A 24,076-nucleotide genomic window follows, 5' to 3' on the forward strand; every position below is an offset into this window, starting at 1 on the left:
TTAGACCTATGTGGTCCATATTGTGTGCCTTACACCAGTCCTCTTGACTCTAACTCTAACCTTCTCAGTGGTGTAACACAAAATGATGGGGTTTCCCTGCAAATTGTAATGTGGGGCCCCCAAGTCTCCATATCTCACAGATATTCATTGGCCTGAATGGGCCCCTGAAGGAGTGCCCTGCCTGTCCACCAGGGACTGCAGGGGCGTATGTTACTCCCATGCACCTTCTGCTTGGTGGATGTTGATAGTGCAGAGCCTTTGGTGGTGAGGCCTGCATAACTCATCCAAGCTGCTCATCCCAAACAAAAAGAATAAACAATAAAACAACCAACTCTGGGTTGCCTCTACCTGGGATTAAACTGGAAAATATAATGAACTGTGAATGCTATTTACCTTTTATATTTTGGTGGTCCTCTCTCTGTCAGTATATCTTATAGTAACTCAAGAATAAGTGCCCTGCTTCCTTGATTCATGGATCTAAGACTACTTACCACTGTTGCATTTTATTCCTATTCTGTCTTACTACAATTCAGATACTGATATAAAAAGTTCATATTCCACCATAATGAGGTATGCATGAAGCAATGTGGGAGTGCATTGCTGCTGCCAAGCTATCCCGAACTGTATCTAGAGTTCCAAAGAACAGGAGAATACTGTGGATGTTCTTACAAGCAAGAAGCTGAAAGGGGGCTGAGGAACAGGACAAAACAATCAAGTTGTTTGCTGCGTAGGGTTCCATGCATTCAGAGTCACATTTATTCTCAGAATAGGTGTCTATAAAAAGCTACAATCATAAAAAATATTATTGGTACTAGAAGTGGGGGGGTGCATCAAAAGTCTGTCAGTGACAGAAAATACTCTGATTTCTTGAGGAAGTGCTAAAACTGGAGGATCCATTGGTTGATTATCCTTTGGGTTGAGTACTCTCCTCAGAAATCAGAGACTTGTCCATTATCACCCAAACCTAAATCCTTACTTAGTTGTGCATGCCATGAGACATACATTTACGAAAATATTATAATTTGTGGGAAATGTAAGTATTGAACAAAATGAAATTTTTCAATTCCCTATTTCAAGGGTCCGAAAGGGAGTAAAGGAGAAAATGGCAGCCCCGGACTTCCTGGATTTCAGGGACCGAGAGGCCCAGCAGTAAGTAAAGACCAACATGCTTCACTCATGATGAATATCAGGTTATATGACATATCTGGGGGTGATGCTATTTTTATGGATCAGAGACACCCCTAAAGAACAATACTAAGTGTAATCCTGCATTGAGTTTGTCAAGGGAAAGCAAATTTGAAAAGCATAAATTGAATTGACGCAGTATGTAGAGGTCTTTACATTTCAGTGACCCATAAAGTCTGTTGCCATTTTGCAGACCAACTAATTTACAAATCTGATGAGCTAATTTACATTATGTTATTACCAATATGGAGGTTTAATCACTCAGACATACACAAAGACTAAGGAATATTTTTAAATATGTGCTATTAACTATTCTGTGCAAATTGTTTATTAGTGTTCTGTACTGCAATGTTTGAACATTCACCAATAGTATTAAAGTAGGCATAATAGTTAAAGGGGCATATTCTCTTGACAGCTGCCTCACATTTGCTAGGGACCAGTTTCAGGCGGATGCGTCACAATTATCAGTTCTAGTATGCATTGGTGCCATGATCCATGAGAGTGAAGTGAGCACATTCGAAAGACCTTTTTTGAAAGTTAGAAACCTGCTTGGGCTTCTTTTTGAGATTGCACAGCAATCATAAGGAATGGTTACGGTAGCCTATGTAAGTTGTAGAGTTCCAAGTGGGACCCTGCCGCTCAAAACTTGCTTCCACAACGTAAGTATGGTGGAAATGACCGTTAGCGGATTATATGTTGCTTTATTTTCATCAGATTTTGACATTTATTCCATTTTTTTCTGCAAGCAAATTGCTATGTGCAAATCAGGTAAAAACTATTTGGTATGATAGAAAACTATGACTTTATGACTCTCCACAGTCTTCCCAAATTCTAATCCCTTTCATACCACAGATGTTCCCCACTCGAACATTCTATCTCTGGGCATAAATGCCTTCATGTCTTGCAGATTTGATTCTAGATTCGTGAATTAAGTACACGGATGGGATTTTTTGTGCACACAAGACAAGCTTAGGTGGATGAAAAGTTATTAAATGAAGCCTAAAGTTTCTGAATTAAGAAAACTAAGCTCATGAGCTGGAATGTATCCCACATTATGTAAACCACAACTTGCTGAAAAGACACTAATACATATTGCATATGTGCGAGGAATGAAGAGGCGTGAAGATAGTAGTGGCAACCCTAAGTTCTAAAGTGGCTTTAAAATTGTGCAAAAGGCAGAAATAATGTTTGTTTTAACTACAAAAATGTGGGAGACTTGGACGCATCATCCATCTATCCTAGGATGAGGACAACAGAACAAAAATATGGGCAAGCCAGAAGAACGGTAGAGGCTTCCAGAAGGTGCTGAAGTAATGCTAAACATTTGTAAAAAAAACAAGCAAAATGAGCACGGGGTCTTCACCTGCATTGTGTGTGTGTCAACAATGGGATGTATAGGTTAGTTGGATATCTTTTAAATAAAGAAGGAATTAGAGTTTGTGTTTTTCAATGTTAAAATCTTTTAGGAAGCATAGAGATAACTGCAGGTTTTTAGATTTCCCCATACATAGTCTCCAAATCTATGATCATTTCACTACTTTATTACCTAAGGTTAATCCATGGTCATTTTAAAGCATATAACTAACACATTTTTCAAACAAACTAATTTCCAAATAACAAACATAACTAATCTATAGTAATAAAGTACAAAATAAGATAAGAAAGTGTGAGCTAAAAATAGCTAATGGGATGTAAGCAACCTGGCAGTCAATGAGAATGCTCCTAACAGATGAACTCTTTAAATTGGAAAAGTGCTGTGTGATATATCATTTTAATTGGCTCCTGACAGCCAATCAGATCAGACCCTGCATCACCTGCCTACAGGTCCCGTGGCAGACAAATTCTTCCTTGTACATTGACTATTGGAAATGACCACATACAGTTTCCTTTGATTTTTCAGACGATTTTAGGTAGATGCGGATCACGCCAAAATGGTGGGATTGCTTCTTAATTCGCATCCATATAGCACAACCCAAAAAATTGCCCATTACTGTTCATTGCTTGACAGAGTTGCATGCAGTGTGGAGAGGGAGATGTCTTCATAATGTGTGCCCATATCCCTCTGTGCTTGTGTGATTATGCAGAAAGGGATCATGATACAGGCCATTTTTCCCGTTGTGAAAAGTTATCGCTCTTGTATTTTTCAATGTTAATTTATTCGGTGGATGCACATCACAGATCTGCGTCGCTGTTTCACAGGCGACACGGGTTGAATGACTGCACATTGCAATTATCTGCACTGCGTGTCAGCTTGACAGGTATTTATACAGTGCCGAAGAACAGAGTGTGCCTCTTTTGTACTGTGAATTATTCTCCGCCGAGTGCATCTGCAGGAGAGAGGTTAGCTATCACAGGAAATAGAAGGTGGGCAACGGAGGGACGTTGCCTGTAATCCCATTGTTTCTGCAGGTGGTCTGTCTATTCCTTCACTGGTCCTTTGGGTGCTTTGTAAATTAAAGTTGGGGGAGCAGTCGTCCCTCATTCTTCCAGTTACTTTTTGTCAGTGTTTCAACACTCATGTTACTATAAAGAGTCTTCGGTGGGCTTTGTCTAATATCGCTTTTGTACTAAGTGCTCCTCTGTGACGATGGCCATTTCTAAAGAAGACAGGGGCATAGCTAGTCATGGTGCAGCAGGTGCAGTGACACCGGTGTTCAGGGATCTGAGGGCTCTGCTGCAGGCCAATTGCAGCCAAAGCCTGGAACAATCTTCCATTACACCTCAGAGGGTTGACCAATCTGTTGGCTTTTCGCAAAGCCTTAAAAACTTGGTTGTTTACAGAATAATTCTATTCCTTGATGCTGAGCTTTGGGTAGATTTCACACAGCGCCAGGACACCCTCGGGTAACAGTAGCGCTTAATAAATGTTATAAATAAATAAATAAATTTCACTACAACGTCAGATGAAGGACAATAACTCCCTTGCTATCTCACTTCTAGAAGATCTCAGTAATTGCCAGGAATATATTACGACATTTGCTGGGCTGAAGTCAGAACTTATCTCCTCGTAGATATATGCTAAAACTTGACTGGATCACTTTCTATCTGGCGGATCAAAGGATTTCAAGACTGCTCCTGGAAATCAGCAAAAGCTGTAGATTTCCAGGAATGATCTAAACTAAACATGCCCTGTGGAATGTCTTCAGGCCGGAGTTTATTTAGCAAACATCTTCATTGGCACATTTCTTAGAAAAAACCCTTCTCCTCCTTCGCCTTCAACTCAGGTAGGGTTCATTTTCGCTTCTCCAGCTTGAAAACGCCAAAATTATTTAAACTTGATTTGCAAATCTTTCCCGCGTCACAATGGTTAGTCGAAACCAAAACAGTGCCGAAGTTGTAACATTTCATGATTTTTCCACAGTCGAAGGTACATGAACATATGCAAATCCCTACAAATCATGGTTCTGCACACTAGAGTGTGGGGAATTATACCAGCAGATATTTATTTGCACCTAAATATATTGTTGATGAGCAAAACATTGCCGAAATCAGGCTTTTCCAAATTAAATAGTTGTCTGAGAAATGCATAGTATATATTCCAAAGCAAACCACTGCTATACATGACAGTAGCGCCTTTATGGTACCGCCATCATGACCTGGGTCTCACGTATTACTTGAGATCATTTCATCCATATCTCTCCTTGTAACTCCTGTACAGGCTTATAAACCATTGCACCAATAATTGTCGATTTTTCTCTGCCCAAATTGAGGGCATCTAATAGTTTTCATTAGGGATCCATGCTCCCTACCCCATGTGATCTCACAAATTTCTTTGCTCCGATGATGACGTGTTAAATCGCTGTAAGGTCAAGCGTGTTTGACAATCGTACAGTCAGATCCTGTGACCTCTCTATGTGATGCCTTTTCTCTATTGGGATCTGTTTAATTTTTTATGGACTCATTGTTCCTAATCCATAGTGCGCTCACAAAGTGCAATTCGCTGCCTACCCTCCCTCCCCCCTCCCCCCACTGCAACAACTCTCAAGGAGAGCAATAAATGCAATTAATGTGATTTAACCAAGGGCATAGCCTTTTATTCACATGGTGTCATTGTTAAACGATAACCATAGTTATTGTTATGAGAATACAGGACGTAAGATCAGCAACAACATACAATATTGTTATGAGCATGCAGGACATTAGGTCAGCAAAACAGTTGCAAGAGTGTGCAGGCAATAACAAGGTGTCTGCACCTTCCATCACAGCTGAACACTTCAGCATGGAAAGTGCTAGAGGCCCCTTTCCTTATCCATCACCAGTGCCTTCCACCAAGGGCATGTGGGGCATTCATACCATAGAAGTAACTTCCCCTCATCTCTCAGAGGGATGGGCATTCAATACCTGCCGTTCCATTATCAACATATACACCAGGGCTACCGTGGTACCTCTCACAAGGCATATCCACAAAAATATTCAACTCCAGGCACCCTGGGGAAGGGCAGCAAAATCCAGGGCCACCTGCAGGTTAGCTCCCCCCCCCCCCCTCCTGCTTGCCCAGTGCCCACACAAATCAACACCCCTCCACGTGGAAAGTTCAGTAAATTAGTCCACATGTGGGGTAGCCTCCTTTTCTGCTGCAAGAAATTTGGCCAATTCCGCCTTCATCCAAGAGTGGGTGGGTGGGTGGGTGTGAGAATGTTGTAAAATGGATACCAATGCGCAGTGGAGGGAAAAGATGTCAATTCGCTTCCTCGCATTGCCTTATATGCTGCGGTCCCAGGTGGCGCCCCCAGACGACGTCACAGGGAACTCTCCTGCACGGCAACACCGATGAGAGACTCCCACTTTGCTCAGGCCTGTGGAGTGACTAATGGCACCGCTCTGCTTTATGCAGGGCTCGCCTGGCCATTTTTCCCCCTGAGTCCCTCAATCGGCTGTTTTGTTCTGTGAATATCTCCCTTGCCCATAGTTGGGTAGGGACTTACTTGTGCTCTGTAAATATAACATATAAAAGTGCCATGCTAGATATTAGGAAACATGAGTAGCCCACAGTTTGGTGCCACTGTGTAGGCAAAATGTAATTATTCCTTAGCTAGCCTAGCTATGAATAAAAGCCACTTTATTTTATTGTGCCCTGGAAAAATGATGATCAAAGTTAATTTCCACACAGTATTAGAAATGTAATTAAATGGTCAAAGTAGATTTCTTATAGACTCAGTGGGAAAGTGACCTTATAATTTTTTTTTTGTGCTAACATATAGTAAGTTAGTTTACAACTGGTTTGCCTCACATCCTAATCCAGAGACTTAATGCACATTGTTTGTTGGTTGTTAATGACTCTCCTTCTGGAAGACAAATGTTTGGACTCTGGAAGCAGGAAGGATGGAATGGGGTTAACTTAGCCGCTTGGCTGCTATTAACCATCCGAAAGTGCAACAGTTGACAATGAAAATGTTAGCCTCACAGTTCCTCCTTTGAAGCAGGGATCCCACACAGGGCATGCCCAGACCCTCCCATCACTTTCTGTCTGAAGTCCTAGCTGGTATCAATGCTAGTTTTAGCACTGGCAGAGGGGAGAAAGCTTCATCAGAGGGACAACAAAGGAAGTGCTGGAAAACGAGGTTTGGATCTTGCAGGTAATTTGCCAGGATCAAGTGAAGGGAATTAACAATCCCGGCTAGTGCACAGGATAATACTGGTACCTCATTGTTACCTCCTCAGAATATTTTTGTACCTGAAAAGTCAAAACCTAAAGAAAGATGACTCTGTCCGGAAGCTGCTGGAAAGAAAGAAGGAACTTCTGCTGGCGCACATTGACAAGCACTTCTCTACGTGTGTCAAGTGGCTGGCCTCCTGCCCTGCCTGGTTCCAAGAAGGCCCAGCTGACCACTGTGGACTGGACCCTGCAGGAGCCCTGGCCGCCCTGAGGACCTGGGGCTGTAGTAGTGACAGCCTTCAAGGGTGTTAGTTTCGGCATCAATAAGAGATTGGGACTTAGTTATTTTTTTAACTCTGGCAGAAGGGGACATGGTGCTAACTTTTTCTCAGAGAGGGCACACGCTCACCTGGCAATATAGCCAGATTCATCAGATTCGGCACCGCTGCCATTCAGGGATACTGCTCCGACTGCTGCTCCATTGGTATCTATGATCCTGGCTGAGCCGTCAGTCTTGCGTCCGACAGCTTAAGGTTCCAACGCCAGTATCAGAATGCGGTGGTCAGACTGCCACTAACGGCCTGTCGGCGGTCCGACCGCCACCATTGTAATTAGGCCCTACGTCTCCATTTCACGTGGGCCATACTGCGTGAATGCTAGGTAGCATCATCTAAGTTTCAGGCAGACTTATTACACTTCAGCTTGAAAGAATACCTGGATTTCACTATGTACACTTGGAAAGAGCATCTAGAATCAGTCTGGCTAGACAGAGGGTTCAATGTATCACGTGTTATGATGGCACTCAGTGTGGATGCAGCGAGAAAGAGTAGGATGAGGAATGTCCACGGTACTCCTCACGGGAGGTACATGACACATTCATGTTTTGTTCCATGTTCGGAGTCACATGCATATAGTGAGCTGCTTCATTTTTAACTTTGAATCTTCATCTCGATTATCTTACAGGGAGAGCCGGGAGAGAAGGGATCTCAAGGAAAAGAGGTGAGTTCTCAAAGAAAATTCTTGGGTTTGTTGGTGGAGCAATCTCTCCCTTACTGATCGCCAGTCATTCTGTTTGTCAACAATCAACGGTATTTTATCATGATGTCACATATGAGGAACCACTGAACCCACATTTGTACTAATGCACTATATCATGTTTTTTTAAATCTATATATCACTGACCCAAATCTACCTTTGGGTGCATCTTTAATGCTGAAAAATTGGTACTTTCAGGTGTGGGGGATGGCATATGGCATAGTAAGGGCCCTTCTTATATCATATCCATTGTCATTTATTTACATTGCAAATGTAAATCCCCAGTGAGGAAGGCATTAAGCGACCTGATCCTTATTGAACTTGTCTAATTCTTATGTAGGTTATTTTGCAAATGCTGAATGTTTTGTTGGCAGGGGTTACACAAAAGTATGCAAACAGCACACACTAGTTTGAATCAGTGTTAGTTATTGTAGATGCCAATCACAAATGGCATCTGGTTTCCTGCCCCCGAAATATGTCAATGTGCAACAATATATAAAAATGTGATTTTAATAATGCTGTAAGCGTTACATAATTTCATTTTTTACGCTTCTTTCATAAATGCTGAGGCAAAGTTCAGCAGATGATCTATAATATTTTGCCTACTTTTTTCATTCATCGTAAGTTACATTTTTTAATTCATTAAAAATACGTTGTCATTACTGGTGAGAGCTAAATCGCAGATTTGGATGTTGCATGTATGTTCCATTCTACAGATGTACATATTACTATTGCACTGATGGAATATCACCTCATAATAACATTGTTCGCTATCATTTCGGGAATGTAATTTCAATTTTCACACTTTCAGTTTTCTACGGCCACATACTAAATTGGCAATGAATTCAAAGTCTAATTCACATCTTGGTTCACTAGTTATTGATTTAAAAAAAAAAATGACAACAGAAACCCTTTACTCTGTTATCAAACATAAAAACAATCAATATATGTTAATTAAGGAATTGATTCATATTTAGAGGTCAGTATCCTGCCTCTTTTATCTTCAAAAGAGCTCTTTGCTCACTCATTTATTATTCAAATTGGATAGCACTGGCTTGCTTCATTCTGGCCACTTTAATCTAAAAATAACTGTGCAGTCTTTTGAGAATTCTTAACTCTGGAATCACCGATTTCCTTTTCTGGTAATATTTTTACATGGCTACTCTTTCTTTACGAAATTATTATATTTGGGCTTTATTTTGAATTTTGTTCCTTCATTCCAATGCACCTATCCGGAATCATAAATAGATCATTCATTGATTGTGCCCCCACAGGCGGTCGCTCCCTCCACGTTGCTCTGCCGCTCGCCTGCCTACTGCCTTACCTGCTGCCTGACCGCTGCCGTTGCAGATTACCGCTCTCCTCGTTTTCGCCGCTGCCCTCCTGTAGTATGCAGGTATTGTGTATTGCACCTTTCCTGATTTCCGCTTCTTCCTAAAGTCCGCCTTCCGCCTTCCGCCCGCAGCCTGCCGCCTCTGCCCCCACTCCTCACTTGCTCACCAGCCCCACTGCCCCGGTCACTTCCCTGCTTTCCCGCCGCTGCCCCGTAGCCCCGCCTCCCCTCCTCGCCCATTGGTCCTCCCGCCTCCCGGCTGACCCTCCCTCCCGGCTCCTACTTATGACGCCCCCTTAGCGACCGCGTAGCGGACGCGCGCAGCGGGCGCGCCCTATGTGCGCCGAAGGTGCGCCAAAGGTAAGCCCGTCTGCGCCTGGCCGCGCCCAGCGCCAGACCCCCTGGCCCCCGCGTCCGCCAGCCCCCCCGCAGGACCTACAATGCCGCCACACTCATCGCACTCAACACCGCCCGAGCCCCCGGGTGCTACCGAGCATCCCCGCGGCGCACCCATGGACCCTTCGCCTGCCGATCCTGCAACTTCTCCTGCCTCCGACCCGGCACCGCACCCATCAGGACGGACAACAGCAACCACCTCAAGTGCATCCTGCTCAACACCCGCTCCGTCTACAGACACGCCGTGGAACTCTGGAACCTCCTCACACCGCATCTCCAGACATCGCCTTCCTCACGGAAACCTGGATGAACGCCTCCTCAGCCCCCGACATCGCCATAGCCATCCCGGACGGCTACAAGATCATCAGGAAGGATCGCGTCAACCAGACCGGAGGGGGCATCGCCATCGTTCACAAAAGCACCATCCGCATCTCGACTGACTCCATCGACACATTCAACGCCGCCGAATACCTGCACTTCCAGATTCACACCGACCCCAAGACTACCCTCAGAGGCACCCTCATCTACAGACCCCCTGGGCCGTGCACACAGTTCTGCGAAGACATCACGGACTTCATCAGCCCTCACGCCCTCCCCTCCGCCGACTACATCCTCCTCGGGGACCTCAACTTCCACCTGGAGAACAACAACGACCGCAACACCACCGCCCTGCTGGACAACCTCGCCAACCTCGGACTCCAGCAACTGGTCAACACCCCCACCCACTACGCCGGCCACACGCTCGACCCCCTCTTCTCATCCAGCAAGCACGTCACCTTCAGCCACTCCACCGGACTTCACTGGACTGACCACAGCTGCGTCCACTTCAGCTTCAAAAAGAACACGATCCACCACCACCCGAAGCAGGTCTCCCACAGAAACTGGAGCAAGATCACCGTCGACCAGCTCACCACCTCCCTCAGCCAGAACCCACCAGTCAGGACAACGGACCCTAACACAGCTGCCCTCGACCTCACGCAGTGGCTGACCTCCTATGCCGATGACCTCGCCCCAATGAAGAACCCACTCACCAGACCCAGAAGCAAGAAGGCCCCCTGGTTCACCGACGAACTCAAGGACTCCAAGAAGGCCTGCCGCACCCTCGAGAAGGCCTGGCTCCTCGACAAAACCACCGTCAACATGACCGCCCTCAAACTCGCCACCCGCAGACACCACCAGCTCATCCGCACCACCAAGAAGAAATCTCTGAAGGAACGACTGGACAAGAACGCCCATGACAGCAAGGAGCTCTTCAAGATCGTCAAGGAGTTCTCCAACCCCAGCACCGGCAACAACGACATCACTCCCTCGCAGGACCTCTGCGACTCCCTCGCCTCTTACTTCCACCGCAAGATCGCCGACATCCACAACAGCTTCGGCGTTCCACCCCCACACCCATCGGTCGAACCTACACACCCCGCCACCACCCTCCAGACATGGACCGAGGTGACCCCCGAAGACACGACACGCATGATGAACACCATCCACTCCGGATCTCCGACCGACCCGTGCCCCCACCATGTCTTCAACAAGGCCGCCTCTACCATCGCACCCCACCTACGAGACATCATCAACACCTCCTTTGACACAGCCACCTTCCCGGAGAGCTGGAAGCACGCCGAGCTCAGCGCACTGCTGAAGAAACCAACAGCGGACCCGACCGACCTCAAGAACTTCCGCCCCATCTTGCTCCTTCCCTTCCCTGCCAAGGTCATCGAGAAGATCGTCAACAAGCAACTGGCTGCCTTCCTCAAGACGAACGGATCCCTCGACCCATCGCAGTCCGGATTCAGAGCCAACCACAGCACTGAGATCGCCCTCATCGCAGCCACCAACGACATCCGAGCCCTGCTCGACAACGGCGAAACAGCGGCACTCATCCTCCTAGACCTCTCCGCAGCATTTGACACTGTCTGCCACCGCACCCTAGTCCAACGCCTCAACGACACCGGCATCCACTGGAATGGATCATCTCCTACCTCTCCGGCAGAACACAGAGAGTACGCCTCCCTCCGTTCCGCTCTGAGGCCACCGAAGTCATCTGCGGCGTCCCGCAAGGATCATCGCTCAGCCCCACTCTCTTCAACATCTACATGAAACCCCTCACTGCCATCGCACGCCTACACAACCTCAACATCATCTCCTACGCCGATGACACCCAGCTGATTCTCTCCCTCACCAGAGACCCCGACACCTGTGGTAAATATTTCATTACCGGTACTATTTTTTATGCGGTAAAGTCTAGTAAGAATAACTCAGTAAATATAAGAGGCAGAATCCGTGGTATTAGAGGTTTTAAAAGGCTTTATTCCTATACAAAGGAATACAATTCGAATTGCAGGCTTCTATTCCATCACCACGAAAGTTCAGGAAGGAAGGGCATACATTATTGACAGATAATTAGTTTTATAGGAAATGCATTACAGTGAAACAGATGCAAGAGGCGTAACAGCTGATAATACAGATAAAATGTGCATACGTAACTAATAAAGGCGGTCATATGGGCGTAATTTAATAAACGTCATTATACATGATGTCACAAGTGGGTGGATCCATGAAAGAATCCTGCAATGTCAGCAGAAATATTTGGCAGAGATGCGCGCGCAGCCGCATGACGTGTGATTGACGTGCAACTAGAGGGTGAAGGGGACTTGACATTTAGCTCTACATGTGGAGACAGAAGTCTGGGGGTTATGTCAACCTAATCCCAAATCATATCTAATATCTTATGTTTAAAGAACTGTTTTATCCAAAAGGAAAGGTCTCTCGGACGGAATCTATTCTATACTGACTATTAGTGCGTGTACGAGCGTCTAAGTGTCTACATGAGATGCGAGGGGGCAGGAATCTTCCATGGTAACAGGGGCTATGAATTACTTGCACGAGGACAGCGAGGCCTGGCCTCTTTGCACGGTAGCTTGGAGGAATGTTTACCTAAACTACTAGACAGGAATGCATCGGATGAGGAGCGAAACAGATAATCTTGAAGGTGAAATACAGCTTTTGGCAGGCAACAGGCTGGATCAGGCATCGTTAGCCGCGCAGGGAGTAGGACAAAGTTCATGGATGCAGATGCAGGCTCAGACTGGAGCTTTCAGAGGCAGAAGGCAGGAAAAGGCTTGATGACAGAATTCAGGGCCTACTCGCCTGAATCTGTAAAATGTGGAAAGTGAACCACATAAAGTCGGTGGCCTTTCATACTTAGGAATGGAATATCTGACCCATTCATGGCGGATCTGAAAGAGGACATGTTGACGGTGGACGCACATGTATTTGCGTCTTCAAAACTGGAACTGGAGGGAACATACATGTACTCATAGCATGCACATGGAGCCGTTGGGGTCTACGATAGGGGACATAACTGATCACAAAATTCATATTTCCTCATTCCCTCCTTGTCCCCTACGGACCCTCAGGAGATATCGATCTTCATCAATCCATCGATCTGTTCATATAGCATCATTTGTTCTTCTTTCTTCTTCCGGGATCTTGAACGAAAACTTGGATGTGGGATACACGATGTGGCACACAGACCACAAATCGCTGGCCCACATTGTAGACATAAGCAGCAACTGAATAGTATGAGAAAGCCAATACCTAGGAAGGATAGGATTCTCCATCCCCAGGCTGACAACACGCTCCAAAACCAACCGAACCAAGTCCAGGTGCCTGGACTCTGGTGTATCTGGCTCATGATCTTATGGAGGCGAGTTATGGCTTTATATACTGACGGCGAATTTTCTGGTATGAAAACGCAGCAACTTGATCCGATGACCCTACAAGCTCCGCCCCTATCGGCCAGGATGACGTCAAGGACAAGACGATTTTGAAGCACTACAATCCGCATAGCAGACTGCTCTTCTGTTAAATTGCCTAAGGCGGAAGTAGTCTCGTTCACTACTGCTTCAAGGGTTCTGGTTAATCTACGTATCAGCTTACTATTAGTGACTGTACCTATATAGGGAAAGAAACCTTTATTGAAATCTGTGTATTGTTCCCATGCCGTTTCAGTGTAATCGACAATCGGGAGATCTCTCTGCTGTCTATTGTGTACTAAATGGGTATTTCTGTGATAATCAGGAGGAGCTAGGAAAACAGGTGGTAGAAGGAATGCTATGTAACAGGTACCATCCCAATCTAAAGGTAGACATATATATGCGGTCTGGCCACATATGAAGTAGGAATGATGGGAAGCTCTAAATGTAGACTTGCCTTGATCACTGAATTTTATTACAGTGGTGCATTTACTATGGCCCATGTGTATGGAACCATTCTTTCTTACACATAATTCCCCTTTTACTGGGAATACTGACATGGCGGGCAAGATTGGTGTAGCTTCAGATTCAACGTTCAGGATCATGAGGTTAAGTGTAAAATTACCTAATCCATATACTTCATTTTCTAAATCAGTTCCTGTTCTTTTGGGAAGTCCCTCCTTGTTAGGGTAGCAGACTTTAAGCAAAACTAGGTTCAGGTTTCCCCATACCCAGTTGTCTTGATAAACTGCGGAATTCGAATCTAAGGAATTAATCAAACTAAACCATGCTCCACAGGAGCCATTGTGTGTGAACGGATAGGGAAAGAGGGGCAAAACTCCCTTATAGTTCTGATAGGGAGGGAGTCGGCCACATATCCAACAATTTGTGGCATTGCTGGTCTGATGGGAATGATGTAACATACTAATGAATGTGTTGTTGCGCAGCGCAAATCTATAGGACAACTCATGCGGAGGTAATTCGCTAAAAGAATGTTCTGCAGTTACATTGTAAGCACGCTTAAGAATAGGGTAATACATATGCAATAGTACGCTGAAAACGATGATCAGAAGACTTAGAAAAAACAAAATTAATAGTGTTACTGTGCAGTGACTACGAAGTGATTTACAATACGCATGCTTTTTAAGCTGCATCTGTTGATTTCTTTCTCTATTCCGGTCTAGAGGATACATGTCAGAGACGAATTCAACCGATTCACCTTGGAGAGGACTTAAACAATCAAATTGTCTGACTTGCTAGACCTCAATTTTAGTTTGTACAGTTCTGGTTTTGACTGCTCAACCAAGGGGAGTTTTGAGTCTGTCTGTGAGGGAATACAAGGTTGAGTATTCACACTGGATGGTAGTCCATAAAATTTCTTGATATGACTCGAGTGCAACCACCCTTTCCGTCCCTCGATCTTCACGGCTGTCCTTGTAGTTAGTAGAACTAGCTTCGGCGACTTCCACCTAGGCTCCAGTTGGGTCTTCCGATCGAAATTCCGGACCAGAACCAGGTCACCAGGAACCACGTCATGGGGCTTCACCTCAGTATTATCGGGAAAAGCTGCGGCTACCTGTGAACGACAAGATTGTAGTGCAGACATCAAGGAAGCCAGGTAATCTGTCAGCATATTACAGTCAACATCAGTGATTTTGCGAGGTATAGGCGTCCCCCACATATTTGGTGGTCTACCGAAGATCACCTCGTACGGGGATAGCCCTGTTCGAGAATGTGCTACCATTCTCATGTAAAAGAGCGCAACTGGTAAGGCTACTATCCAATCGACACCTTTTTCCCTACATATTTTGGACAATCTAATTTTCAGAGTTTGATTATGGCGTTCCACGAGACCTGCTGCCTCGGGATGTCGGACACAGTGGAATTTCCATTGGTAGCCTAACAAAAGGGAAACGTGTTTCATTAGTTCGGATGAGAACGGCTGGCCGTTATCTGAGTAGACAACACGTGGTAAACCGTACCGTGGGAAGAATTCTCGAACTAACTGTTTGGCAGTAGTCGGGGCAGTGTAATCTGAAACCGGGTAGGCTTCTGTCCAACGGGAAAGAGCACAGACAACTACAAGAACATATTTGAATCCTCGACATCGTTCCATCTGGATATAATCCATCTGGAGGACTTCAAAAGCATGATCGGGAGGTTGAAATCCACCCTGCTCTACGGGGATGCTTTTACCTGGATTAAACTGACAACATATCATACAGGTACGAACTTTTTGTTTAGCTGCAGCTCGCAAGTGTTTGTTGTACCAAATGTGTTGAATGCTGTCTAGCATAGCTTTTTCTCCTAGGTGCGCTGGACTATGTATTGTGTTAATGATGACTTGAACCATGGAGTCGGGAAGAAACCATATAGATTTTTCCTTCGTCATCCATCCTTGATCCGTTTGGATCCCTCCTAATTCAGTCCATTTCTTTATTTCTTCAGGTGTAACATGTGTCTGTATGTCAATTACATCAAGGGCGGGATCCTTAACTGTCATGCAATGTGTTGGTGTCGGAACTATTGTCTTTGTCGCGTCAATTGTGTGAGTCTGATTCTGAGCAGTCTGTTTAGCTGTTCTGTCAGCTAGGTCATTACCCTGAGAAATGATATCGGTAACTTTTGTATGGGCTTTGCATTTCATAATCGATATTGCAGTGGGTAGATGAATCGCGTCCAATAGGGCTTGAATGAGGGGTCCGTGTTGGATGTGGGCACCGTGAGAAGTTAAATAACCTCTCTCTCGCCACAGTACGCCGAAGTCATGGACGACTCCGAATGCATAACGTGAATCTGTGTATATGTTGACTTTCTTATTTTTGGCTTGAATACAGGCTTGTGTCAGAGCGATGAGCTCTGCTGCTTGAGCTGACAAAATGTTAATACAATTTGTTTCAATGACTTCAGTGTCTGTTGTGACTGCGTAAGCGGCCACTAACTCTCCTGTACTTGTTCTCATACATGACCCATCTACATACAATGTTAAGTCTGGATCTGACAAAGGGATGTCTGTCAAGTCTTGTCTGGGTTTCGTCGTGATAGTAATGACTTCGACACAATCATATGCCAATGGATCTGTTCCGCCTACTGGCAACAGTGTGGCAGGATTTAACGTATTACAACGTCTGATTTCTATGTGTGGCTGAAATAATGTCAATTCGTAACCGGTAAGTCTCGCTATAGTCAAGTGTTGTGTTTGTGTGCGGTTCAAGAGAACCTCTACTGCGTGTGGTACTTGTACTGTCAGTTGGTGTCCTAACACTATGGCATCGCTTTGTCTGATTGCTAAAGCTGTTGCTGCCACCGATTTCAGGCACGCAGGAAGAGCCTGAGCTACTGGATCTAATGTACTAGAGAAATAAGCACATGGTTTGTGTGATCCTGCTTGTTCCTGAGTGAGTACTGACAAGGCAGTACCTTCGCGTTCTGTAACAAAGAGTGTAAACTGTTTACTGTAACATGGTGTTGCTAAAACAGGTGCTTGGCATAAAGCTTTCTTTAAGCTTTCAAAGGCGTGTGTATGTTCTTGAGTCCAAGGGAGGACAGTCGATGTGGCTGCCTCCTGTGTTGTCAACTGGATGAGTGGTTTTGCTAGAAATGCATATTGAGGGATCCACTGCCTACAGTATGAAGTGAGGCCTATAAAAGCCCGCACCTCCTTTTGTGTCTTGGGTGGTGGCATGTTAGCGATTAACTGGATGCGGTCGGGTGTAAGCTGCCTTCCCTCCTTGGACAGCGAGTGCCCAAGGTAAACAACTCGCTGGACACAGAATTGCAGCTTAGAAGGGGACACCTTGTGCCCCTTGTCAGCCAAAAATTTTAAAACCGTCAATGACGCTTTTTCACATTCATGTTCACTTCGGGCGGTGATCAGCAGATCATCGACATATTGAAGCAAGGCAGTGTTAACGGGCATGTGGATACTGTCAAGTTCTCGTTTCAGTGCTTGGCTATAGATGCTGGGGCTTTCTGTAAATCCTTGAGGTGCGCGTGTGAATTTAAAACTTCGTCCATTTAAACTGAATCCGAACAGATATTGACTTTCCGGATCTATTGGGACGCTAAAAAAGGCATTCTTGAGATCAATTACAGTGAAGAACGTTGCTTCCGAGTCAATGGCTGTTAGTAATGAAGAGATATCTGGGACCACAGGGTATTGTGGTACAATGCATTTATTCAATTCGCGCAGATCAATAACTAATCGATATACTGGTGGTGCTTTTGGATCCGTTCTTTTAAGAATCGGAATTATCGGGGAATTACATACATTGGAGTCGGTTTCGACAACCACTCCTTGTGCAATGAGCTCGTCAATGATTTGCAGCAAAGCCACAACAGCATCTGGTGGTAACTTGTATTGTCGCATTCGTGGTAGTACTACTCCTGTTTTCAGTGTGACTCGATATGGTGTAATGTTCATGCAACCAACATCACTGGGGCCTTGTGCCCATAAATGTGTAGGTAAATTCTGCAGTCGGTGATCCATGTCTCTGGACACGTAGTGACCTTTGAAGTCACGTAGAAATAGTCGTACTCCTTCCGGAGAACAACATATTATGGCTCCTAGAGCTTTCAATGTTTTTATACCTAACAAGTTTTCTGGACATGATTTAGTAAGCAATAAATCTGTAGTACGTGTCAATGGACCAATCGTGAGTGGAAGAGGTTGTGTTACGTCATTAATTATGGGTTTTCCTGAGAATCCAAGGGAAATATTCTGTGAGCCTGAGAGGGGTGCCCCTGGAACTTCACTGCGTCGTATAGTCGTTCTGCTTGCCCCTGTATCAAGTAAAAACTTTCTGTCTTCCCCTAATAGTTCACTATGTACATAAGGTCCCTCTTGGTCTACAGGAACCTCAATAAGGGGTAAGCCAACTTCCCTCTCTAGGCTATTTCATGTATATCGCTGATAATCGGGATAATCTGCTTGTGCGTACTGATACATCTGTTGCGTTGTTGCTTGTGTCGCAGCAATAGGCTGCGCCTGCGGCGGTGCTACGGTCTGTTGTGGAGCTCCCTGTTGCGGAGCTAGTTGTTGCGGAGCTAACCTAGGTTGTGCATGCTGAGGTATTAGTTGTTGATTCTGATCCTGTCTAGGTGGACGTGGTCTCTCCTGGGTTCTACCTGTAGCAATGTTATGTTTCAGGACTGGACAATCGTGTATATAATGACCTTGTTGTTTACAATAGTTGCATGTCCCTTTCGTAGGACCTGCGGAATCACCCTTTTGATGACCATCGGCTGGAACTGACTGGGCAACAAGCATTTTCATTTTCGTATCTTTCATACGTCTTTGTTCGTGTTCTTGTTCTTCTCTAATTCTATTGTGGTGATATTGTAACATCTGTAACATCTGTGATGGGGTATTACCTTGCCAGGTACTTTCGAATTTCAATACTCTATTCTTGACTTGTAGCAGAGAATTTTCAACTAATTTTGTCACAAACAGATGTGGGTATGACTCACTACTGGCTTTTATGCCACTATTTATACCAAAACATTTTTCAAATCGGGAATAGAAATCACTAGTGTCTTCATCTGGCTTTTGTTTACAGGCTGATATCGCACCCCAGTCTTCCTTTTTCGTAGTTAATAAACGTGGCAGTACCTGCACTAGTAGTCCTGCTAGTGCTGTAGTCTTTTCCCCCAGTCCTGCTCCTGCAGCTCGGGCCCTTTCTTCGTTTTCTAATGCTGTCCAATCTATCTTTTGGTCTCCCACCTCCCATTCCTTTTCTTTGAGTTTCTCATAAACACCGGCGGGTAATAGGACTTTTAATATTTTCATAATGTCGGGGTAGGTATACTCTCCCATGAGTAACATGTCTTTTATTTCACGGTGGAAACCTGCTGGATCCTTGTCATGGCTGGGTACTACTTTCTTCATTTCTAATAATTCCAGTTTAGTTATAGGCGTATATACAAACACGCGTGTAAAGTTATTACCGTCACCTCTGATTGGGTGTACTTCGCGTAACGGGTTCTGTCTATCTATGTGATACAATTTTCTTCCCATAATGGGGACTGGAACGTGTTCTGGGCATACAAAAGTTAAATATTGGTTTCGGAATTCTAGAATTTCTTTAATCAAATCAGTACCTGACCCTCTCCATATATTCGTGAGTAGTTCTGTCAATATGTCAGGTAAGGGTCCTGGATCGGAGTGTTGGCTTTTATACAATATAAGGAGGTGTTGAATCATGTATATACTAGCTAAACGCTGTTCGTATGGGTCAAGATTCAGAAACGTGTGTGCAAGTACATCATCATTGTAGTCGCTGGGACTGTCAGCCCATTGTACTGCTGACCTGGCTAATTCTTGTTTGTCCATGGAATCGAGCATGTGGTACCCCCTTCGATCTCGGAGTAATTTATCCGCGGCTTGGAATAGGTGTTCAGGGGATTTTGTATTTAACATAGGGGTTTGAAAATGTCTATTATGTTCTGGACGTATCGGGCGTATCGGGTCATTAAAGCCTCTAGTATTATTATGGGGTCTTCCTCTACCTACATAAGCTATCGTTTCTAATTGTTCTGATTCTTGCTCCTCCTCTTCTTCTGATTCTACTCTGTCTGTTTCTCGTCTTTCTTTATGTATTCGTTCTACTTCCTTGCGGATCTTTCGACACATGGCGATTATACACGCCTGTCTATCATGTTTCTCTTCTGATATGTTCTGACCCCATTTGACAAGTTTTTGCATGGTATCATGATCTGCCCCGGGCCTGTCTTGATTCCTAATTACACAATTTATGAAAAAACGTAGTAGTTGTCTTTGTACATCCACTTTCTGGTATTCCATAGCTTCGTTAATACTTTCTGGACCTCGCCCTGTTTGGACAAAGCGATATATATTGTCTAGGTGTTCAACCATTCCTGGTATCGTCATTAAATACAATGTAGCTCGTCGTATACGTAGTGATGATATGAGCAATTTGTCCTGTCTACCTGGCACTGGATCGTATCTACAATCCACAAGCTGTTCTTTAAACATGTCGGATGTCGCTAATTGGGGTGTACGTTGGAGTGCTAAATCTCTAAGGGTCTGTTTATTTCGCGGCGGTGTGGCAAACATGTCTGTCATACCTCCTGTAGCACCATCTGAGGTGCTGGGCACGAAAGGATTCGTTGGACGTAGGATAGAGATTGTAGATGCGGGAAAAACTGTAGAAACGGACGGACCTGTGGGAATTTGTGTAGGAGTTTGTAGTTGCGGAGATACAGACGGATGCTCTTGGTGTTGAACACCATCGGCAAGCGGTGTGTGTGGTTTGGCATTAGCATACTCGGGAGCTACGTCATCTAAATAGGAGGAAAGGAAAACGTCCTTTGCTGTTTTGGGATGTGTTTTGGGATGCACTTTTATCGGGAGCAATGGAGGAGTTAAGTCTTTTGGTATTTCCGGGGTAGCCTTAGGTAACCCTTCGGCCAGAAGAGGATACATACCATTCATAAAAGTGTTTCTTTGTCTATCTACTTGTTCTGATTTTACTCGGGTACCTTCCTCAATTAATAGATTTTCTCGGGTATTATTTGAATTCTCTCTACCTTTCTCCTCCTGTCTGAGCGCTTTTTCTGTACGTCTATATGATTCTTTACGCCATAATTCAATGGCATCTTTCTGTGACTGTCTGGCTTTCTTTTTCCATAATTCTTCTTCTACTCTCATGATGCTATCTGCATCCCAGGTCCCAGCTGCGGGCCATCTCTGATTTTCTGGCAAATCCTTGGTGTAGTCCACCCATAAATCAAGAAATAATACGGCATCTAGGCCATGCTTATGATACATAAAGTACCCTGGAGTGTCCCTTGGTGGGATGGGAACAGCTTCTTCGAGTACACCTTTTCTAGTTTTGATCTGTCTTAGTTTCGAAAAGAGCGGCATTTTTTAGACCTTATTACTAGAACACACTTTATACAATGAACACAATAATGAACAGTCATTCACACCACAATATGTAGAACGTATTAAAACATTTAACACTTAACAGTTTTAACGAACGATGATAACTAATAAAAACTAGTTACTGACATAATACTGACACTAGATAATACTTATTTATATGCAAGACATACTAGATATACTGCTAAACAGTACAGATACACTGCTGAAACAGTGCAGACCGGATTTGTGTACCCAAACCCGTCTTGACCGGCACAGACTATGTGCACGTAAAATGCCTCCCCGGTAATGGTACTCACCGGGTAGCTCGGAACGGAAGGCCTCGGAACGGAACTGAAACTGGACTGGACTCGACTCGACTCGACTGGACTCGGAACTTCGGAACCTGGTGGGCCTCTGTATACCTCGGATCTTGCTCTCTCAGCTAGGCTCTGGTCGGGATACTTCGCACTTCTCACCGCCTCGTCTGGGTGTTGATCGCAGCCTCAGTCGCCCCCGCTTGGCCGGAGGGAGATACAGGAAATCCTGCAGGTACGCGTTTTTATCCGTTCAGCTGTGGCAGGAGACCGGGCCTGCAACGCACCTCCGGCGCATGAGATGAGAAAGTGTCCCTATTCGGGCGCCAATTTATGTGGTAAATATTTCATTACCGGTACTATTTTTTATGCGGTAAAGTCTAGTAAGAATAACTCAGTAAATATAAGAGGCAGAATCCGTGGTATTAGAGGTTTTAAAAGGCTTTATTCCTATACAAAGGAATACAATTCGAATTGCAGGCTTCTATTCCATCACCACGAAAGTTCAGGAAGGAAGGGCATACATTATTGACAGATAATTAGTTTTATAGGAAATGCATTACAGTGAAACAGATGCAAGAGGCGTAACAGCTGATAATACAGATAAAATGTGCATACGTAACTAATAAAGGCGGTCATATGGGCGTAATTTAATAAACGTCATTATACATGATGTCACAAGTGGGTGGATCCATGAAAGAATCCTGCAATGTCAGCAGAAATATTTGGCAGAGATGCGCGCGCAGCCGCATGACGCGTGATTGACGTGCAACTAGAGGGTGAAGGGGACTTGACATTTAGCTCTACATGTGGAGACAGAAGTCTGGGGGTTATGTCAACCTAATCCCAAATCATATCTAATATCTTATGTTTAAAGAACTGTTTTATCCAAAAGGAAAGGTCTCTCGGACGGAATCTATTCTATACTGACTATTAGTGCGTGTACGAGCGTCTAAGTGTCTACATGAGATGCGAGGGGGCAGGAATCTTCCATGGTAACAGGGGCTATGAATTACTTGCACGAGGACAGCGAGGCCTGGCCTCTTTGCACGGTAGCTTGGAGGAATGTTTACCTAAACTACTAGACAGGAATGCATCGGATGAGGAGCGAAACAGATAATCTTGAAGGTGAAATACAGCTTTTGGCAGGCAACAGGCTGGATCAGGCATCGTTAGCCGCGCAGGGAGTAGGACAAAGTTCATGGATGCAGATGCAGGCTCAGACTGGAGCTTTCAGAGGCAGAAGGCAGGAAAAGGCTTGATGACAGAATTCAGGGCCTACTCGCCTGAATCTGTAAAATGTGGAAAGTGAACCACATAAAGTCGGTGTCCTTTCATACTTAGGAATGGAATATCTGACCCATTCATGGCGGATCTGAAAGAGGACATGTTGACGGTGGACGCACATGTATTTGCGTCTTCAAAACTGGAACTGGAGGGAACATACATGTACTCATAGCATGCACATGGAGCCGTTGGGGTCTACGATAGGGGACATAACTGATCACAAAATTCATATTTCCTCACACCGCCAAAGCCAGCCTACACGAAGGGATGAAAGACGTTGCCGAATGGATGAACATCAGCCGCCTGAAGTTGAACACGGACAAGACAGAAGTCCTCATCCTGGGACCGTCGCCCTCCGCATGGGATGACTCCTGGTGGCCCCCGGCACTAGGCACCGCACCCAAACCAACGGACCACGCACGCAACTTGGGCGTCATCCTGGACTCGTCCCTATCGATGACCAGACAAGTCAACGCCGTCTCCTCAGCTTGCTTCCGCAACCTTCGCATGCTCCGCAAGATCTTCCGATGGATCCCGACCGAGACCAGGAAGACGGTCACCCAGGCCCTCGTCACCAGCAGACTAGACTACGGAAACACCCTGTACGCCGGTACAACAGCCAAGCTCCAGAAAAGACTTCAACGTATCCAGAACGCCTCTGCCCGACTCATCCTGGACGTCCCCCGACGCAGCCACATCTCGAGCCACATAAGAGACCTGCACTGGCTCCCTGTCAACAAGAGGATCACGTTCAGACTCCTCACCCACGCACACAAATCCCTCCACGACCTGGGCCCAAGATACCTCAACGACCGACTGACCTTCTACACGCCCACCCGCCAGCTACGATCCGCGAACCTCGCCCTCGCCGTCGTCCCTCGCATCCAGAGAACCACCGCCGGAGGAAGATCCTTCTCCTACCTGGCGGCGAAGACATGGAACTCCCTGCCCGTCCACCTGCGACTGACCCGGGACCACCTCACCTTCAGGAGACAGCTCAAGACCTGGCTGTTCGAGCAGTAGCAGCCCCCCTCCCCCAAGCGCCTTGAGACCCTTCCGGGTGAGTAGTGCGCGATATAAATTTCATGATTGATTGATTGATTGAGTGATGATTTTCTATTATCTGCTACATGCTCTGCAAGGCATCCCTCAGTGTATGGAATGTTATCCAAAAGTGAATGAGCACGGGTTGTGAGTTAGATTTGAAGAAAAGCATCAGCAATTAAACATACTTGGGTCCCAAAGTAAAACCTGCCTACTTTTTAAAGACATGAAAATTAAATATATCTG

At 45.2% G+C, this 24,076-nt stretch overlaps 1 protein-coding gene across 1 annotated transcript in view; it reads left to right on the plus strand.

Moving 5' to 3' along the window:
• The window catches only part of COL22A1 (collagen type XXII alpha 1 chain), a 1,010,593-nt gene that overhangs the window by 950,875 nt on the left and 35,642 nt on the right, over positions 1-24,076 (plus strand). The window contains exons 58-59 of the mRNA XM_085604869.1: positions 1,078-1,149; positions 7,745-7,780. Of these exons, the coding sequence (XP_085460995.1) occupies positions 1,078-1,149; positions 7,745-7,780 (108 nt within the window). The remainder of the gene's footprint in view (positions 1-1,077; positions 1,150-7,744; positions 7,781-24,076) is intronic.

The sequence above is a fragment of the Triturus cristatus genome, chromosome 5_1 (genome assembly GCF_964204655.1).
Source record: "Triturus cristatus chromosome 5_1, aTriCri1.1, whole genome shotgun sequence".
Taxonomy (NCBI): Eukaryota; Metazoa; Chordata; class Amphibia; order Caudata; family Salamandridae; genus Triturus; species Triturus cristatus.